At 36.2% G+C, this 16,170-nt stretch overlaps 2 protein-coding genes across 5 annotated transcripts; one reads left to right on the top strand and one right to left on the bottom strand.

Moving 5' to 3' along the window:
• Window positions 1-31: 31 nt before the first annotated feature.
• LOC145161514 (derlin-1-like) lies at window positions 32-1,922 on the top strand. The gene is made up of 7 exons (XM_079081056.1): window positions 32-177; window positions 268-403; window positions 482-555; window positions 640-733; window positions 833-961; window positions 1,053-1,213; window positions 1,449-1,922. Exons 1-7 carry the CDS (start codon window positions 161-163, stop codon window positions 1,654-1,656), a joined length of 819 nt encoding a protein of 272 aa, XP_078937182.1. The 5' UTR covers window positions 32-160; the 3' UTR covers window positions 1,657-1,922.
• Window positions 1,923-2,022: 100 nt separating this feature from the next.
• LOC145161512 (U-box domain-containing protein 35-like) lies at window positions 2,023-6,082 on the bottom strand. Of its 4 annotated transcripts, none has more exons than XM_079081055.1 (10): window positions 5,869-6,082; window positions 5,342-5,545; window positions 5,150-5,268; window positions 4,963-5,084; window positions 4,705-4,877; window positions 4,196-4,464; window positions 4,011-4,115; window positions 3,498-3,926; window positions 2,667-3,419; window positions 2,023-2,475 (listed from the first exon to the last, which is right to left on the bottom strand). In XM_079081055.1, exons 2-10 carry the CDS (start codon window positions 5,535-5,537, stop codon window positions 2,446-2,448), a joined length of 2,196 nt encoding a protein of 731 aa, XP_078937181.1. In that variant the 5' UTR covers window positions 5,538-5,545; window positions 5,869-6,082; the 3' UTR covers window positions 2,023-2,445. The 4 variants fall into 4 exon arrangements, with proteins under 4 accessions (XP_078937181.1, XP_078937178.1, XP_078937180.1 ...); XM_079081052.1 differs by having other exon boundaries at window positions 2,023-2,528; window positions 5,869-6,080; XM_079081054.1 differs by having other exon boundaries at window positions 2,023-2,528; window positions 5,150-5,244; window positions 5,869-6,080.
• Window positions 6,083-16,170: the final 10,088 nt, after the last annotated feature.

Genomic DNA, 16,170 nt, shown 5'->3' with positions numbered 1-16,170 from the left:
AACAAAAAAAAAAGTTATATTGGGTCCTCTAATGACTCCAAAAGTCTTTGTTGGGATTTCCCATCTTTAGAACTGATAATCTTTTAAATATTTGTAGATACATAAATCCATTCATTAAATTCATAATCGATTACAGAAGAACCAAACTCCATCAGCAACAATGACTACCCCGAAGGAGTAAGCCCTCTTCTATACCATTTTTTAAAATTCATTATTTTCTGTAAGAAGATGGATGTTTCAGAAATTTGCTGATAAATAAATAATCAGGTATTATAATTCTTTACCACCTGTGGCCAAGACATATGCAACGATATGTTTAGCAACAACCGGAGCTTATCATCTTGGGCTTTACTACCCTGATACCATAGCTCTCGTTTACAAAGACGTTTTCACACGATTTCAGGTAAACTTCACTAGCTCACTGATTTTTTTTATTTACTTCTACACAAATAGTGCTACTTGTAATATTGTTGTGGTGCAGATTTGGAGGCTTATAACAAACTTCCTTTTCCTCGGGCCTTTCTCTTTACCATTTGCGTTTCACCTGCTGATGATGTAAACTTTTTCCCAATCTTATACCGTTTTTGCCACTACATGGAAGTTGAATTTTCTTTAAAGTTAAGGTGTTTTTTGTTCTAGATTACGTTATGGTGTTTCTTTAGAGAGGGGTCCTTTTGACAAGAGGACGTCGGATTACGTATGGATGTTCTTCTTTGGATCATTCTCGCTACTGGTATGGTAGCAAAGAACATGTCTTTTTTATGATGATGATGATGATGTTTTACTTAAGAATATGGATGATGATGATGATGATAAATGGTGTCTTTTTTAGGCTATGGCTGCTGTTCCATTTCTTTGGTCTCCCTTCATGGGAGCCTCGTTGGTGTTCATGATTGTTTATGTCTGGAGCCGTGAGCTCCCTAACACCCGTATTAACATTCAAGGTCTCGTGGAGTTGAAGGTATCATAATTCTCTCTTATTTATGAAGTTTTACTGGGCTCTTTTAATATATTTTGATGGTTTAATGATTTTTTTGAATGAGAGAATGTAGGGGTTCTATTTACCTTGGGCTATGCTTGCATTAGATTTAGTGTTTGGCAATCCATTGATGCCGGATTTACTGGGAATTGGTGTTGGTCATTTATATTACTTCTTGACGGTTCTTCACCCTCTTGCTGGTGGCAGAGATTTCTGCAAGACTCCTCTTTGGGTGTATCCTCCTTCGCATTTTTTTCATTCAATTCTAGCAACTTCAAGTAGCAGAAAAAAAAAATGGAAACAATGTACGTATCAGGCATAACTACAGTTAGTTATGCCTAATACGTAGTAAGTCCCTATCAGGCACATAGTTAAGTTATGCCTGATAGGTAAATATGTAAGATACATTACATACTTGTACATATCATGCACAATGTTTGGGTTGTTATCCTTGAATCTTGTTTTATAGTCACAAGCTGGTTGCGTATTGGGGTAAGGGATACCAAATGAATAGTCCTGTTCAGAGGGACCCGGCCACCGGAGTTGCTTTCCGAGGGAGAAGTTATCGCGTTGGTGGGACCACAACGAGGGACAGCCGTGAAGGGGAAACAAACACAGTGACTACACAAAATGGAGCAACTTTTCGTGGTAGGGGTCGTCGCCTCAACGAAAGCTAAATCGTTACACTTCCATACTTTAGATGTTTACCTACGTACTATTTCGATAATAACACTTATAATATTCATGAAAACGAATAGACAAACTACCAATCTTGTTTAAGCAAATTATGTATATATATTATGCATTATTTCTTGTAAAAAGTACAATGTTGTTGTACCCCAGCCAAGCTTGGTTCTGAACATATCAATAATAATATTTGTTTAAGAACCAAGACTCAATTGGTGTAGTATTTGCAGTATTTTGGAGCCAAAAACATGTGCAATGTATTATGTAAACAATTTTATAGAATTTTCAAAACTCAAGGTTCTTTTTGAGAACCCAAATAGCATCTAAATCAAAACAAACATATGCACATAAAACAATTAAAAACGGTATTGCACCAAAAAAACTCACTCACATTATTTTCTTGATTGTACACACCAATACATACTTGTACATATCAAGCACATCGTTTGGCTTCTTATCCTTGAATCTTGTTTTATAGTCACAAGCTCATCATGTACTATTCACGGTATTTGGTACATGTTTTGAAGTCAAAATATATACATTTATAACATTTATATATGCTTTTTTAGCTCCAAGGTTCTTTTCAAGACCCAAAATGGCATCTAACTCAAACAAAAATATATGTACCTAAACTAAACAATCCTAAAAAATGGGATTCCACCAAAAATACTTCCTCAAATCATTGTTTACTTGATTTCCATTCCATTATTGCGGAAAGAAGTGTGTAATTTGGCGTTAAGCTTCTACACGGTAACGGTAAATTAGTCATGGGGGAAGTATCACTCGCCTCCAACCATTTCTCCATCGCCCTGCGATCATACGTGTAACCATCAGCAGCAACACAAGGATCAACCATAACATCCTGCATGAAAACAAAGTTATTTAAGGACAAAAAAGAAGAAAAAAAATCAAATTTATATACCCCGTTTAAAGAATGATATAGTAGAAGGACCAAAACTGTAATTTACTCATCTTTTTAATTTTCAAAAAGCAAGCGTACCTTGAGTATCGGGCATATGAAATGGTTCGGAGGGGTGGTCCGTGTCATGGATGCGATCCTTTGAGCGTCACCGGTGACCGCTTTCAGTCTTTCCAATACCGGAAGGACCGTCTTCTTCAAATCCGGCCTATCTTTCCGGCGAATTTCAGTGCAACTCAACCCTAAAACGGCCAACTCTTTTGCCTCATCAATCGGCCAATCACCAGCTTCAGGATCTAGCACCATGGCTAACTCATCATCTTCAATAGCAGTTTCCACAGCATCTGTTATCCCTATCGCCGGTTTGGCTGTCAGCAGCTGCAAAATCACCATACCCAAAGCATAAACGTCTGATTTTGGAGAAACGAGTCCCGTTCGTTGATACTCTGGATCGATGTAACAAAACGTTCCCGCGGGACCCGTGTCCTTGTACACGGTGCTTGTGGAACATGAGTCTGATTGAAGCATTGTAGAGAGACCAACATCACCGATCTTGCTCACGAGATTTCTATCGAGTAAGATGTTTGCTGGTTTTAGGTCACGATGAACAATCGATTTTGGCTTCGCGCTGTGAAGGAAAACTAGGGCTGATGCTACTTCCCACGCGATACGGAATCTATCGAACCATGGAATCGGAGGTGTGTTGTTTTTGCGAAATAATCTCTCGTCTAAGCTCCCGTTTTCCATGTATTCATAAACTAAGCAACCATGATCCACACACGCACCGATAAGAATCAGCAAATGGGGATGCCGTATTCTGCTCAACACTTCAAGCTGCAACATCATTGATTAGGTTTCAGTATGTGGGCTTCTACAAATCTTTATTAGTTAAATTGGAATCATATTTCATACCTCCTGCTGAAATTGTTTGGTTCTGTGAGCTTCCTGAGAATGAAGAACTTTCACAGCAGCAACTGTATGATGAAAGCTCGATTTGTACACAATTCCGTTCCCTCCCGTTCCTATCTTAAGATCTTCAGAAAACGAAGAACAAGCATCCACGATTTCTTCCCAGGTGAATTTTTGGTAGTGTGGAGAACTCCCGATTATGGCATCCAGAAGCTTTTCTTTCTCTCGATGTTCCTGTAACGCATTCTCTTCTGCATCTTTCCTCACGGCAGCTTCTCTTCTTAGACATTCTTTTACATATTCCGCTTGTCTTTTAGCTTTTTCGTGCTCCTGCTTCTCTTGTTCAGCTAACGTTTTTGCTTCCTCTTCTTTAGCTTTTAACTCCTTGAGCTTAATAGATTCCTCAATCTGTCGTTCTTTAAGATCTTTCAGCTGAAAACAGTCAAACGGGTATCAAAATCAAAATCGATGAGATTTAAAAAAAATTAAGATTTGAAGAGGGAAAACGGAAATTACCTTTCGGGACGCATCAAAAGACTCATTTTGTGCAATTGCATACATCCCGCGAACGTGTCGGAGTTCAACTCGAAGTTTTTCCAGCTCAAAATCGACATTATTACCCTGCACATCGAGTGTTTGACAAAATTAGAGCTTGCTAGAACCCTAAATCAAGGTTTGGACGCAATTGATAGAGAAGAAACCTGAATTTCTGTTGAAAATTCTGAATGGGCGTAAGAGCTGGAAGCCTGATCGGATGTCCAAGAATGGTTTTCAGTCCCGAAGCTTCTGGCGCTGAAATCGTTACTATTTGCCCGATAAAAGTCGGTATTTTTCTCGGGATTTTCGAACGAACTGGTTCTTTGGTGAAGGGTCCGGTTTATAGATGAAAGCGCTTCGAATCGTTGCATTGGTAGTGAAGTTGAAAAGAACTGGGAAAAGGAAGTAGCAGCTGACCCTTGGTCTGTCCACTCTGTTGCAAAATTATAAATTAAAAAATAATTTTTTTTGGACTTTTGAGGTCAAATCCATAATTATCAGAATTAAAATTCGTATGAATCTTGATTTATATTTGATACCAACATCTTTCTACTCATTCTAATTGTTATAGTCTTTAAGAAAATAGAAGAATTTGTATCGAAATTGACTTAGAAAATCAATCTCGTTGACGTAGTAAGTCAAAGGTGTTCTTTTTCATGATTATACGAGGTACCTGTTCTTGAAGAGTTGGTGACAGAACTTGAATCACTACTGTTATCATCTTTACTCGATCCAATGGTATCAGAATCAGAAGCCCGGAGTGACGATAATTTCCCTTTTGAAATCGCATACACTGTACAAAAACTCGGAATGCTTTCAGATATTCTAGACGACAAACCTTTCCCCCTGGAACACCAAGAACACATCGATATTTAAATAAAATAATAAAAAAAGGAAAAAGAGAATAAAAGGTGCATAAAGAATTGGGTACCTCGAGAACATGCCACTCGATGAAGCTCCAATCACAAGCTTGTTAATATTGCCTTTTACAATTTCCTGTTTTATAGCATCCACCACATCATCTGATTCGATTTGCAAGATTTCTACCTGCACCTGAAAATAAAAAGAAAACTTTAATCTTATGATCAAGAATCAAGAAAATCATATAAAAATCAAACCTTTTTCTTGGCACACATGTTCTTGAAAGGAAGAAGCTTTTCGTATGCTTGCCATTCGGCTTCCTTTTTGTAAGCAATTACTACATCATCTCGAACTTGTGAAGCAGGAACAACACCCACTGTAAAAAAATTAAGGATTTTTTTTTTTTGAAATTATATGAGAAGTGAAGGGTTTTTGAAAGTGAAACTTACTGGGTGTTGGGATTCGAGTGATTTTAGGGCGAACAAGGATCAATTTGAAGAGAAGAATACCCTCAGGAACGAATTTATCTAATGCCCATCTCACCACATATTTGGTTTTTTTATTTCCGTTGACGGCTAAAGCAACGACCAAATATGAAGGCGTTGTTAATTTATCCACCCCTTGAATCATTCCTTCATCCTCCATTTTTTTTTCTGCAAAATTAACCATAGGAATGTATGAAACATAGGATATGAAAGAATTGAAAGGTTTCTTGAAAATAATTTCAAACCCAGAAACGATTTGAGAACCTAACTGCAGCTATTACATATAGCCAACCAATTTCTTGAAATAAAGGTTAAAAAATCAAGAAGATTTTTCATCAAGATTGAAAACTGGAATGGAGTTGGTGTGTGTGAGAGAATTTCGGAGTCTTGAAAAACCCAGAAAAATAAATCTTTGATAACCTATAAAAATTATGAATTTAAGGTTTGGTAAAAAGTTATAATCAAGTAAAGCGAAGCTTTTAAGCCCATACCAAATCATATGAAGTCTTTCAAATCAGATTGAAGAACTCATTACTGATAGAAGACATTTTCAAGAACAACAAGAATCGAAGGTTCTCTCCCTCTCTCTCTAGAATATCTTTGATTACGTGATCTTCTCTCTCTAGAATCGCTTTGATTTCGTGGAAAGATTGGATCAATCGTGAAATCGGTTACTTATTATTAGGTGTCAAAGAGAACCAAAAACCTGAAAGCGACCCTGGGGTTAAGTTAAAGAGAAACCTTGCCGTAATCGCACCTCCCAAAACTGGATTTGTTTTATTATTTATTTGTGGAATTGTGGAATTAACAATGCCACAGTGTTTTTGTTGTTCAACGACAATGATAAGATGATTTGATATCCATAATTAATCTTTTTTAAACATTTAATTTTGGTCCAAGTTATTAGTTTATGTCAACTTGATAACATGTGACAAAGGACTTCTCATTTGACATTACTTTTCTATAATTGTACCTTTTGGCAGGTAAATTTCCATGGACTTTACATGTTTTATAACAAATTTTCTAAAACCATGGTGTTGGTTGCTTGTTGTCTTCTATAAAAGAAAATATATTACTAAGAGGCTTATAATACAAAATGTCACGGCAGATCATCTGACATTTAAATCGGCATTACTCGCACCAAATTCGATTAAACCTTTATGAAAAAGGTCAAACTTATCTCTAAATTTTAAGTATTGTTAAATAAAAAAGAGTGATAAAAAATCCAGGAATACTTTCACAAAACTGAAAAACTCCTTTAAATATTAATCTTAAATTTTATATAAGATAAGGATATATGGTGAAACACTTTAACTCTAGTCCCACCACCGACGGTCTCCCTTTATACTTAGAGCGACTCTAACCACATCAATTTTTTGTGTTTTGAATTTGTTGGATGCAAAATATCATTTCAGCCGTGCTCTATTTTCATCATCAAAGTGATTAGTAACATTGTTTGACAAAAACTAGCAAGTAACTATAAGGTAGTTTAAAAAAAAATTATAAAATTGTTTGACTAAAATAGATATAAAACATTAAAGCTAAAAGCTAAAATATGTGTCTTGTGTGTTGATTATTACAATTTTTTTCTGCCAATGTCATTAAAGATTGATGATAAAAAAATCAATACATATCGACATAAGGCAACCGAGCAACAAGATGCGTCGCTAGCTTTTTCTGGATGGTAAAACCAATTCTTTTGAAAACAACATCTATGGATTTAGGAGATATAACATTATAATACATGACCCGTTAGACTCTGTTGAGGAGTTTCACCACCTCTGGTGTGAGAAAACCAAATGTATCAAATGTGAAATGTATAAACACATGTTGTCATGTTGGTTTTCAATGCATGCATTCTCATGCTTTGCCACTTTGCACGTGACGGCTTTCAAAGCGGTATGTCCCGATGTGAAACCTCCGCTCCTCAAACCGACGAGAGGGGAGACCTCAGTAAGATCCATACAAGTGCTTCCCTCCTACCCATCCAAATACCAAAATGTCATCCGACTTGAGAGTGGATCTTCCATCCAACGGGTTTGTCAAAAAGTTCACAGACGCTTCTTTCTTTACGGAAATACCAACTGTTGAGTCAAGAAATATTGAATCTGATGATGTGACATTTCTGATTGAGAAGGTGTTGAAGTAATAGATAGAGAAGTTATGTTATCTATATCAAAGGTGAAGAACCTTTGATATATTTATCTATTTTAGTGTGAACCTTGATGTTATACTTTAGGCCTTAGTCACACTATACATTTTGGAGTCTATGATAACACTAGTATATATAGTATTGTAGTCTTAAGTGTTTTTTTTAACAACAACAAAATTTTATAAAACCAAGAAAAAGCAAGCCAGAGCCTAACACAAAAAACAAAGTTAAGGCAGCATTGGATTGGTTAACCACCCAACCCAGTTATTAATAGCCTTAGAATTCCTAGAATAAAACCAACGAAAAGACATCTCGGCAATATTGTCAAAAATAAATTGTTTCTTATACTTAGAATGGGAAAAATAATTGAATTCCTATAGGACCAAATGTCACACCCCCAAACCGGAACGGCGGAAACGTTCGGGGGTGGATGACGTCATGTGTAGTATCACAACAATTGTATCATAGCAATCATAGTAAACACAACCATTACATTGAATACATATATGAAAAAGGTTTACATCTGTTTAAGTCTTGTTTGCATACATCAAAAGTATAAGCAAAATGTAAAGACGTGACTCTAAATGTTATGTCTTCTCAAAACTCCAGGTGATACATGTCTACTGATTTCCTGAGAATACAAGTAGTTTTGAAAGAGTATCAGCATAAAGCTGGTGAGTTCATAAGCATGTTATTGAAATGAATACCTGTTGATGAATCCGTGAAAATGTTTGTATGTTTCCAAGAAAATCCAATATTTACTTAAGTAATGAAAAAGTAGTCTTAAACCCTAAGACCAATTGTAAGTTTGTTATTGAATTCTGTTCTTGTGTCTGAAAGTACTTATATGTATGCCTGGTACCACCAGCTGTATTGTATTGTTTTGTATGAAAGTTTTTGTATGAAATCCCTGGATACCACCAGTAATGTAAGTAATGTATAGCTTGAAAACCCTGGCTAACACCAGTATGTATAGTATGAAAACCCTGGCTAACACCAATATGTATAGTAGTTTTATTACTTAAAATAAAACTAATGAAGAATGGAATCCCGTAAACAAATGCTTAGTTTATACTATTGTGAGTTCGTATAACCATGCTTGATATGACTGATGACCTCGGCGACGTTCTTCAGGCGTCGTATGGTATGATATTTGTCACCGCAGGCATGCCTGCCTAACTATAGCTAGCAGTTTAGGTGTGTGATTGTCAGTCCCGAATAGATCTATTCACAAATCTCACGCTCTCCCTCCAGGAGACTCTGGTTACATTAAACGTTGAGGGTTTTACCAGTACCCAGAAGGGTACAAATGAAGAGTGGTCTCACAATCCTGTATTAACTAGTTTACGTGTGGTTCTGAAGTGATCTACTGTATTGAACTCTGTATGTATAATGTATATGATAATAATTATACTTAAATAATTATTAAATGTTGTTCTCTTGTAGTAATGTATGTCATAAACTAAATCGGTCATAGTTTATGTGGTTACCCATGAATGTAATCTGAATCGGTAAAATAAACTATGTATTGAATTCCCCAAACTATACCTATTATAGTTTGATTGAAAAGTTATGTACTTGGTTTGTAAGATGTTCTGAAAACTATGCAATTATATTTCCAAATTGAAAGCATCCCTTATGCTCAACATAGTACAAAAGGGATAAAATATCTAAATATTTTGTAAAACGTGGAAATAGTTTAACTGTATTAATTGCATGCATTTTAACTTGTTGAAATCCCTTTGTTTGGATTCACAAAAATCATTTGTGTTTGGCTTGTATTCCCCCCTGAAAACATTAAAAATCATAAAAGCGTAGGGGGTATGAACTCACAGTTGTTGTGTGAAAATGTCGACTGGAAACGAAGATCCTCGGGTTGTTGTACGTGACACTTAACGGAGTCCTAATATCAATAAATACATATATGCATTTAAATTAGCGATTCCGTTAAGTAAAGTGTTAGAAAAACACTTGTGTTCTCGGTTAAGGAATGTTACCGGGAATTGATTGAATCGAGAAAATGAGCTTTTCACTGCTTACGAGGCGTGTACGGCCGTGAATAGGGGTTTACGGCCGTGAAGAGTTTCCGGCCGTGAACTGGGGTTTACGGCCGTAAATAGTTCCTTGATGGGTTTACGGCCTTTGAAGATTCGATGAGTGTACGGCCGTAAACGGGTTTACGGCCTTTGAAGATTTGAAGATATGAAGTGTGTACGGCCGTAAACTCAAGAACAAGGATGCTAGATTCGACGAAAACGTGTTTTAGATGCTCCTAAACAACCTCCAGAAGTGTTTCCTGATGATTCTTCGGAAGAAATGAGGGTGTTTTTGGTGTTTACGGCCAGGGGTTCTAGAGAGAGAATGAGGGAGTTTCTGGTCAAAAGTGTTCAAATGAGGATGGGGGTCTCATATATATAGGGTTTCGTGGTCGGTGGGTGGGGTCCACCTGACATTGACCGCAAACGAGTTTACGGCCGTGAACTCCAGTCAGGCCGTGAACTACTGTTTTGTTCGAAGGAAAACTCGAATTTCGCGCGGTTTTTGGTCTCTACTCGTATATAAGTTCAATTATATAACTAAATGATTTTCCAAACCGAAGGAATTTGACGAGACTCAATAAAATTCAAATTTTTATTAACAGGAGTTGATTAACGGAAACGGAAAAAGTTTCGGGTTGTCACACCAAATCACCCAAAGCACCGTCATAATCACCAATTCCATAATCAATCGCCCTTGCCTAGCAACTGAGTAAGAATCGATCCAAGCAAACAAATCAGTAATCTCAAAAAAAGTAGGGAGCGACAAGTCTAGCTTATATGTGCATATTTAATCATATGTTTCATGCATATTTCTAATACTTTTAGCTACAATTATGCTTAGTTTTGAACAAAATGTACCTATTATGTTTGAAATTTGTTTTGTATTTGCAAATAAATGCTAAGGACAAAAAGGAAGCAAAAAAAGGAGTTGGAAGCAGGGAAACGGGAGCTAGGACAAAAAGAAGAAAAAATAGACTTGAAGACAGAGGACCACGCCGTGGTAAACGGAAGATTCCAACCAATAAGCCGACTTGGAGAATACAAGATATACACGAAGACCACGGCGTGGTGATCAGTTATATGGAAACTATAAATATCTGAATATTAGGTCGAATGGAAGGATATCATGCCAATTTTCTAAAGAAAATTGAGACTAAAAACCTCTGGAAACTCAGAAGAAGATCGAGAACCAATTGGAGCTCAAGAGTTGAAGAAGATTTAGAAGAATTTTACCTAGATCCATTCGGTTTGCTAAATATACTCATGTCTAGTCTAATTTGCATGGATTTTGTGTATTTTTCTGCTACTATGAGAGGCTAAAAACCTTATACTTCTGTTTGGTGAAGATGAACCTAATCCTATTGTGTTGATTTCAATTATTGGATGCTTTATGTTGATTTTACTTGTGTTTGATAATTAAAACCCTAACATCTTTTAGTTCTAGTTTATATTACTTATAAATCAAATTCAGTGTGATAGTTGATCATTCAAATTGCATGAATTTGTCACCTAATTGTTTATGATCATTAAATAAATGGAGCTAGGATTAATCACATCTTAGATAAAGTAATTAAAGCTAGTAACTCCAACTGTGTTAGAGAGCATAATTAATCTTACTTTGTGCTTTGTTGCTTAATTTGATCATGGGAATGTAACTACTATTATTCATAGTCCAATTTGTGTTCATTATCGATTTGGTGTTTAACTTGTGATTGATCATTGCATGATAATTCATAAATTGATAAGTCTAGATATTTGATCATAATAGCTAGCTAACGAATTGGTAATCAATATATTCTATCCACTAGAAATCAACCATAGGAGAAGGTGAAATTGGATCTAAGCACAAGTACCCTTTAAATCTTGAGGTAAATTCTTTTTCTTTGTTTGCTTAATTGTTTAGTTGATAGTAATCTGAATTAAGTTCTTCTGATCTTGCAAAATCAATAAAAGCCTCCACTTTAAGTTTGTCTCTTAGTTTAATTAGAAGTAGTTAGATTAATTAATTGAATTTCGTTCCATGTGTTTGACACTTGATGTAACGTCCCAAAAATATGATCCAAAATTTTCATTTTTAAAATGAAACAGTATTCCAAAAACATTATCCATACAACCCAAATGAAAATAAGTGTATCAAACATCATATCTATCAGATTAATATCTCAAAAGCGGAAATCATGTGGTGTGTGTCACACCCCCAAACCGGAACAGCGGAAACGTTCGGGGGTGGAGGACGTCATGTACATTATCACAACAATTGCATCATAGTAATCAAAGCAAAAACAACCATTACATTGAATAAGTAGAATATTTACATTTGTTCGATACATAATTTTCATAACAACAAAATGTATAACTAAAAGTATAAAAGACGCGTCTCTAAGAGCTCCGTCTTATCAAAAACCTGTGGGTGTACCTGTCTACCGGTTCCCTGAGAATACAAGTGGTTTTGAAAGAGTATCCGCATTTAAGCTGGTGAGTTCATAAGTATGTTTTTGTAATGAAAACCTGTCTGTGAATCTGTAAAATGTTTGCATGTTCTCAAGAAAATCCAATATTTTCTTTAGTAATGAAAAGTAGTCTTAAACCCTAAGACCAAAATGTACCTTCGTTACTGTATCCTGTAGTAGTTTATGAAAATGTTAGTATGAATGTCTGATTACCACCAGTTGTATTGTTTAGTGTGTTCTGTACGAAAACCTTTGTATGAAAAATCTGGCTATCACCAGTAATGTATAATGTGTTCTATATGAAAACCGTGGCTACCACCAGTATGTATAGTATGTTCTGTATGAAAACCCTGGCTACCACCAGTATGTATAGTAAGTTCTGTATGAAAACCCTGGCTACCACCAGTATGTATAGTATGTTCTATATGAAAACCCTGGCTACCACCAGTATGTATAGTATGTTCTGTATCAAAATCCTGGCTACCACCAATATGTATAGTAGTTTTATTACTTAAAATAAAACCATGTATTTGTGTTCCCTGGAATCCTCCCGTTGTAGTGTATGATAGTTCTATTAATGAAAATAAAACTATTTGAAGAATTGAAATCCCGTAAACAAATGGTTAGTTTATACTGTTGTGAGTTTGGTATAACCATGCTTGATATGACCTAGTGACCTCTACGACGTTCTTCAGGCATCGGATGTTATGACATTTGTCACCCCATGCATGCCTGCCTAACTGTAGCTAGCAGTTTAGGTGTGGGATTGTCAGTCCCGAATATATCTATTCACAAATCTCACGCTCTACCTCCAGGAGACTCTGGTTATACTGTGGTAGGATTTAGTTCCGCACCCCGAAGAGTACAATTGAAGTAGTGCCTCACAACCCTCTATTAACTAGTTTACGTGTGGTGTTGTAGTGTTCTCTTGTACTTGAAACTGTATGTATACTTGTAGAGTAAAAATAATTATTTAGTATTGTAGTCTTTTTTTCAGAAAATAGTATTGTATTCCATAAACTATATCTATCATAGATTCATAGTTTATATGTTTGTTAATGTATACACTCTGGAATTGATAAAACCGTGTGTTGAATCCCAAACTATACCTATTATAGTTTGCATGTATGTTATGTATTCGATTCATGTATTGTACTGAAAACTTTGCAATTATGGTTGTATGTTGAAAATTTCCCTTATGCTCAGCATGTTACAAAAGGGATTAAATATCTAAATATTTAATAAAATGTAGTGATCTCTTGGTTGTATCAAGTGCATAAGTTTTAATCCTGTTTAAATTCTATATATAAGAACACAAAATTTCTTTGTGTTTTGCTTGTATTCCCCCTGAAAACGTTAAAAACAGTAAAAGTGTAGGGGTATGAACTCACAGTTGATTATGTGCACGTGCTCGACAACAAAACCAGAAAGATGACCCTCGAGTTGGAGTACGCGGAATTAACGGTATCCTAATGATAATTAAACATATAAGCGTATTTTAATTAGCGAAACCATTAATTAAAGTGTTAGAAAACACTTGCTTTTGGGTTAGGAATGTTACCGAGACTTGTTTGAAGTGGAAAAAGAGGGTTTTCAGCCAAGGTTCTCGGCTCAAGGCTGTTTGCGGCCGTGAACTGGGTTTGCGGCTGTGAACTGGTTTGCGGTTGTAAACGGGTTTGCGGCCTTTGAAGATATGAAGGCTGTTCTTGGTGTTCTTGGTTAAAATATGAAAATTTGAAGGTTCTTTCTTGAGGATATGAATGTTCTTGGGAGGTTCTTGGGAGCAACTTGAGAGAGTTTTCTGGTGAAAAAGGTGAGAAATGAAGAATCTCTCCCGGAAAAACCTTTATACCGGTTGGGTTTACGGCCGGAAATGGGTTCTCAACTGTAAACGGGTTTACGGCCCAGGCATTTACAACCCAAGGGTTTACGGCCGTAAACGTCCGGCTGAAACGACTTTGCTGATTTTTCGAGTGTTTTTGGTTCTGAAAACTTATATAACCTCTAATTATATATTTTAGATTATTTTCTAACCCACAAGAACTTAACAGAATAAATAAAATTCGAAATTTTATTTAACGAAAATTGACTTTGTTGACTAGAAAGTATCGGGTTGTCACAGTGTGTGCTCTGCAATCATCCCAAGCTCTTCCATTTGAAAACCGAAGTACCTGAAACATAAACTGAAAATCATATGCATAAAGCTTAGTGAGCTCCCCAAGATACCACATACCATACAAACATATATATATATATATATATATATATATATATATATATATATGTAATGGGCCCCGCCCCGCATCGAGCCCTGCTCGGTATACAGTTCGGGCCCCGCCCAACATACATAATACATATAACAAATAAACACATACACATGCAATAATCACAAAGATACATAGCATACAACATGGTCATCGGGCCCTGCCCAACATCGGGCCCCGCCCGGTAAGCATACAAGTACATAACACATGCAAGAGTCACGCAGACAACTAGCATACTAACATAGCATAATTTTGGGCCAACATTGGTGCCTTCGACCCGCTAAACATAGTGAGGAGACTCACCTCACAGACTGACAAATAGCTGAACAAAACACTGCTCCCACACTAGCTCTACAAGTCTTCCTGAATAACAGACGTAGACCAAAACCCAATCAATATCACAAAATACCCAAAATACCCTTTTGGTCAAACTTGGTCAAGGGTCAAGGTTAAACGAGTCAACCGAGATGACCCACTTCGAACGCGGGGTGTTCAAGCCCTTGACCAGAATCGCAAACTCGGACCGAAACGCGCTACGCTCCTCCCACTTACGCGGGGCGTTGCTGCTGAATCCCCAAACTTTCTATTAAGGGCTTAATACCTTAAGTCCTTTCGTCCAAACACAGATCTAGGTCCAACATGTCATTGAGGTTCTTAAACCCTAAGACCAAAATGTACGTTCGTTACTGTATCCTGTAGTAGTTTATGAAAATGTTAGTATGTATATCTAATTACCACCAGTTGTATTGTTTAGTGTGTTCTGTACGAAAACCTTTGTATGAAAAATCTGGCTATCACCAGTAATGTATAATGTGTTCTATATGAAAACCCTGGCTACCACCAGTATGTATAGTATGTTCTGTATGAAAACCCTGGCTACCACCAGTATGTATAGTAAGTTCTGTATGAAAACCCTGGCTACCACCAGTATGTATAGTATGTTCTGTATGAAAACCCTGGCTACCACCAGTATGTATAGTATGTTCTGTATCAAAATCCTGGCTACCACCAGTATGTATAGTAGTTTTATTACTTAAAATAAAACCATGTATTTGTGTTCCCTGGAATCCTCCCGTTGTAGTGTATGATAGTTCTATTAATGAAAATAAAACTATTTGAAGAATTGAAATCCTTAAACAAATGGTTAGTTTATACTGTTGTGAGTTTGGTATAACCATGCTTGATATGACCTAGTGACCTCTACGACGTTCTTCAAGCGTCGGATGTTATGACATTTGTCACCTCAGGCATGCCTGCCTAACTGTAGCTAGCAGTTTAGGTGTGGGATTGTCAGTCCCGAATATATCTATTCACAAATCTCACGCTCTACCTCCAGGAGACTCTGGTTATACTGTGGTAGGATTTAGTTCCGCACCCCGAAGGGTACAATCGAAGTAGTGCCTCACAACCCTGTATTAACTAGTTTACGTGTGGTGTTGTAGTGTTCTCTTGTACTTGAAACTGTATGTATACTTGTAGAGTAAAAATAATTATTTAGTATTGTACTCTTGTTTTCAGAAAATAGTATTGTATGCCATAAACTATATCTATCATAGTTTATATGTTTGTTAATGTATACACTCTGGAATTGATAAAACCATGTGTTGAATCCCAAACTATACCTATTATAGTTTGCATGTATGTTATGTATTCGATTCGTGTATTATACTGAAAACTTTGCAATTATGGTTGTATGTTGAAAACTTCCCTTATGCTCAGCATGTTACAAAAGGGATAAAATATCTAAATATTTTATAAAATGTAGTGATCTCTTGGTTGTATCAATTGCATAAGTTTTAATCCTGTTTAAATTCTGTATATATAATACAAAATTTCTTTGTGTTTTGCTTGTATTCCCCCTGAAAACGTTAAAAACAGTAAAAGTGTA

Source organism: Lactuca virosa, chromosome 2, assembly GCF_052849685.1.
Source record: "Lactuca virosa cultivar CGN04683 chromosome 2, Lactuca_virosa_CGN04683_v6, whole genome shotgun sequence".
Lineage (NCBI taxonomy): Eukaryota > Viridiplantae > Streptophyta > Magnoliopsida > Asterales > Asteraceae > Lactuca > Lactuca virosa.
Note: the sequence above shows the minus strand (reverse complement) of the source record. Positions and strands in the feature narration are given on the sequence as shown.

What these genes read in the sequence shown, in the direction of transcription:
- LOC145161514 (XM_079081056.1), top strand. An exon ending in ACGTTTTCACACGATTTCAG is followed by an intron (nt 404 to 481) that starts GTAAACTTCACT and finishes GTTGTGGTGCAG; the next exon opens with ATTTGGAGGCTTATAACAAA. An exon ending in GCGTTTCACCTGCTGATGAT is followed by an intron (nt 556 to 639) that starts GTAAACTTTTTC and finishes TTTTTGTTCTAG; the next exon opens with ATTACGTTATGGTGTTTCTT.
- LOC145161512 (XM_079081052.1), bottom strand. Translation starts at nt 5,537, where the DNA reads ATGGAGGATGAAGGAATGATTCAAGGGGTGGATAAATTAACAACGCCT. An exon ending in CCAAACAATTTCAGCAGGAG is followed by an intron (nt 3,420 to 3,497) that starts GTATGAAATATG and finishes ATGATGTTGCAG; the next exon opens with CTTGAAGTGTTGAGCAGAAT. An exon ending in TCATATGCCCGATACTCAAG is followed by an intron (nt 2,529 to 2,666) that starts GTACGCTTGCTT and finishes GTTTTCATGCAG; the next exon opens with GATGTTATGGTTGATCCTTG.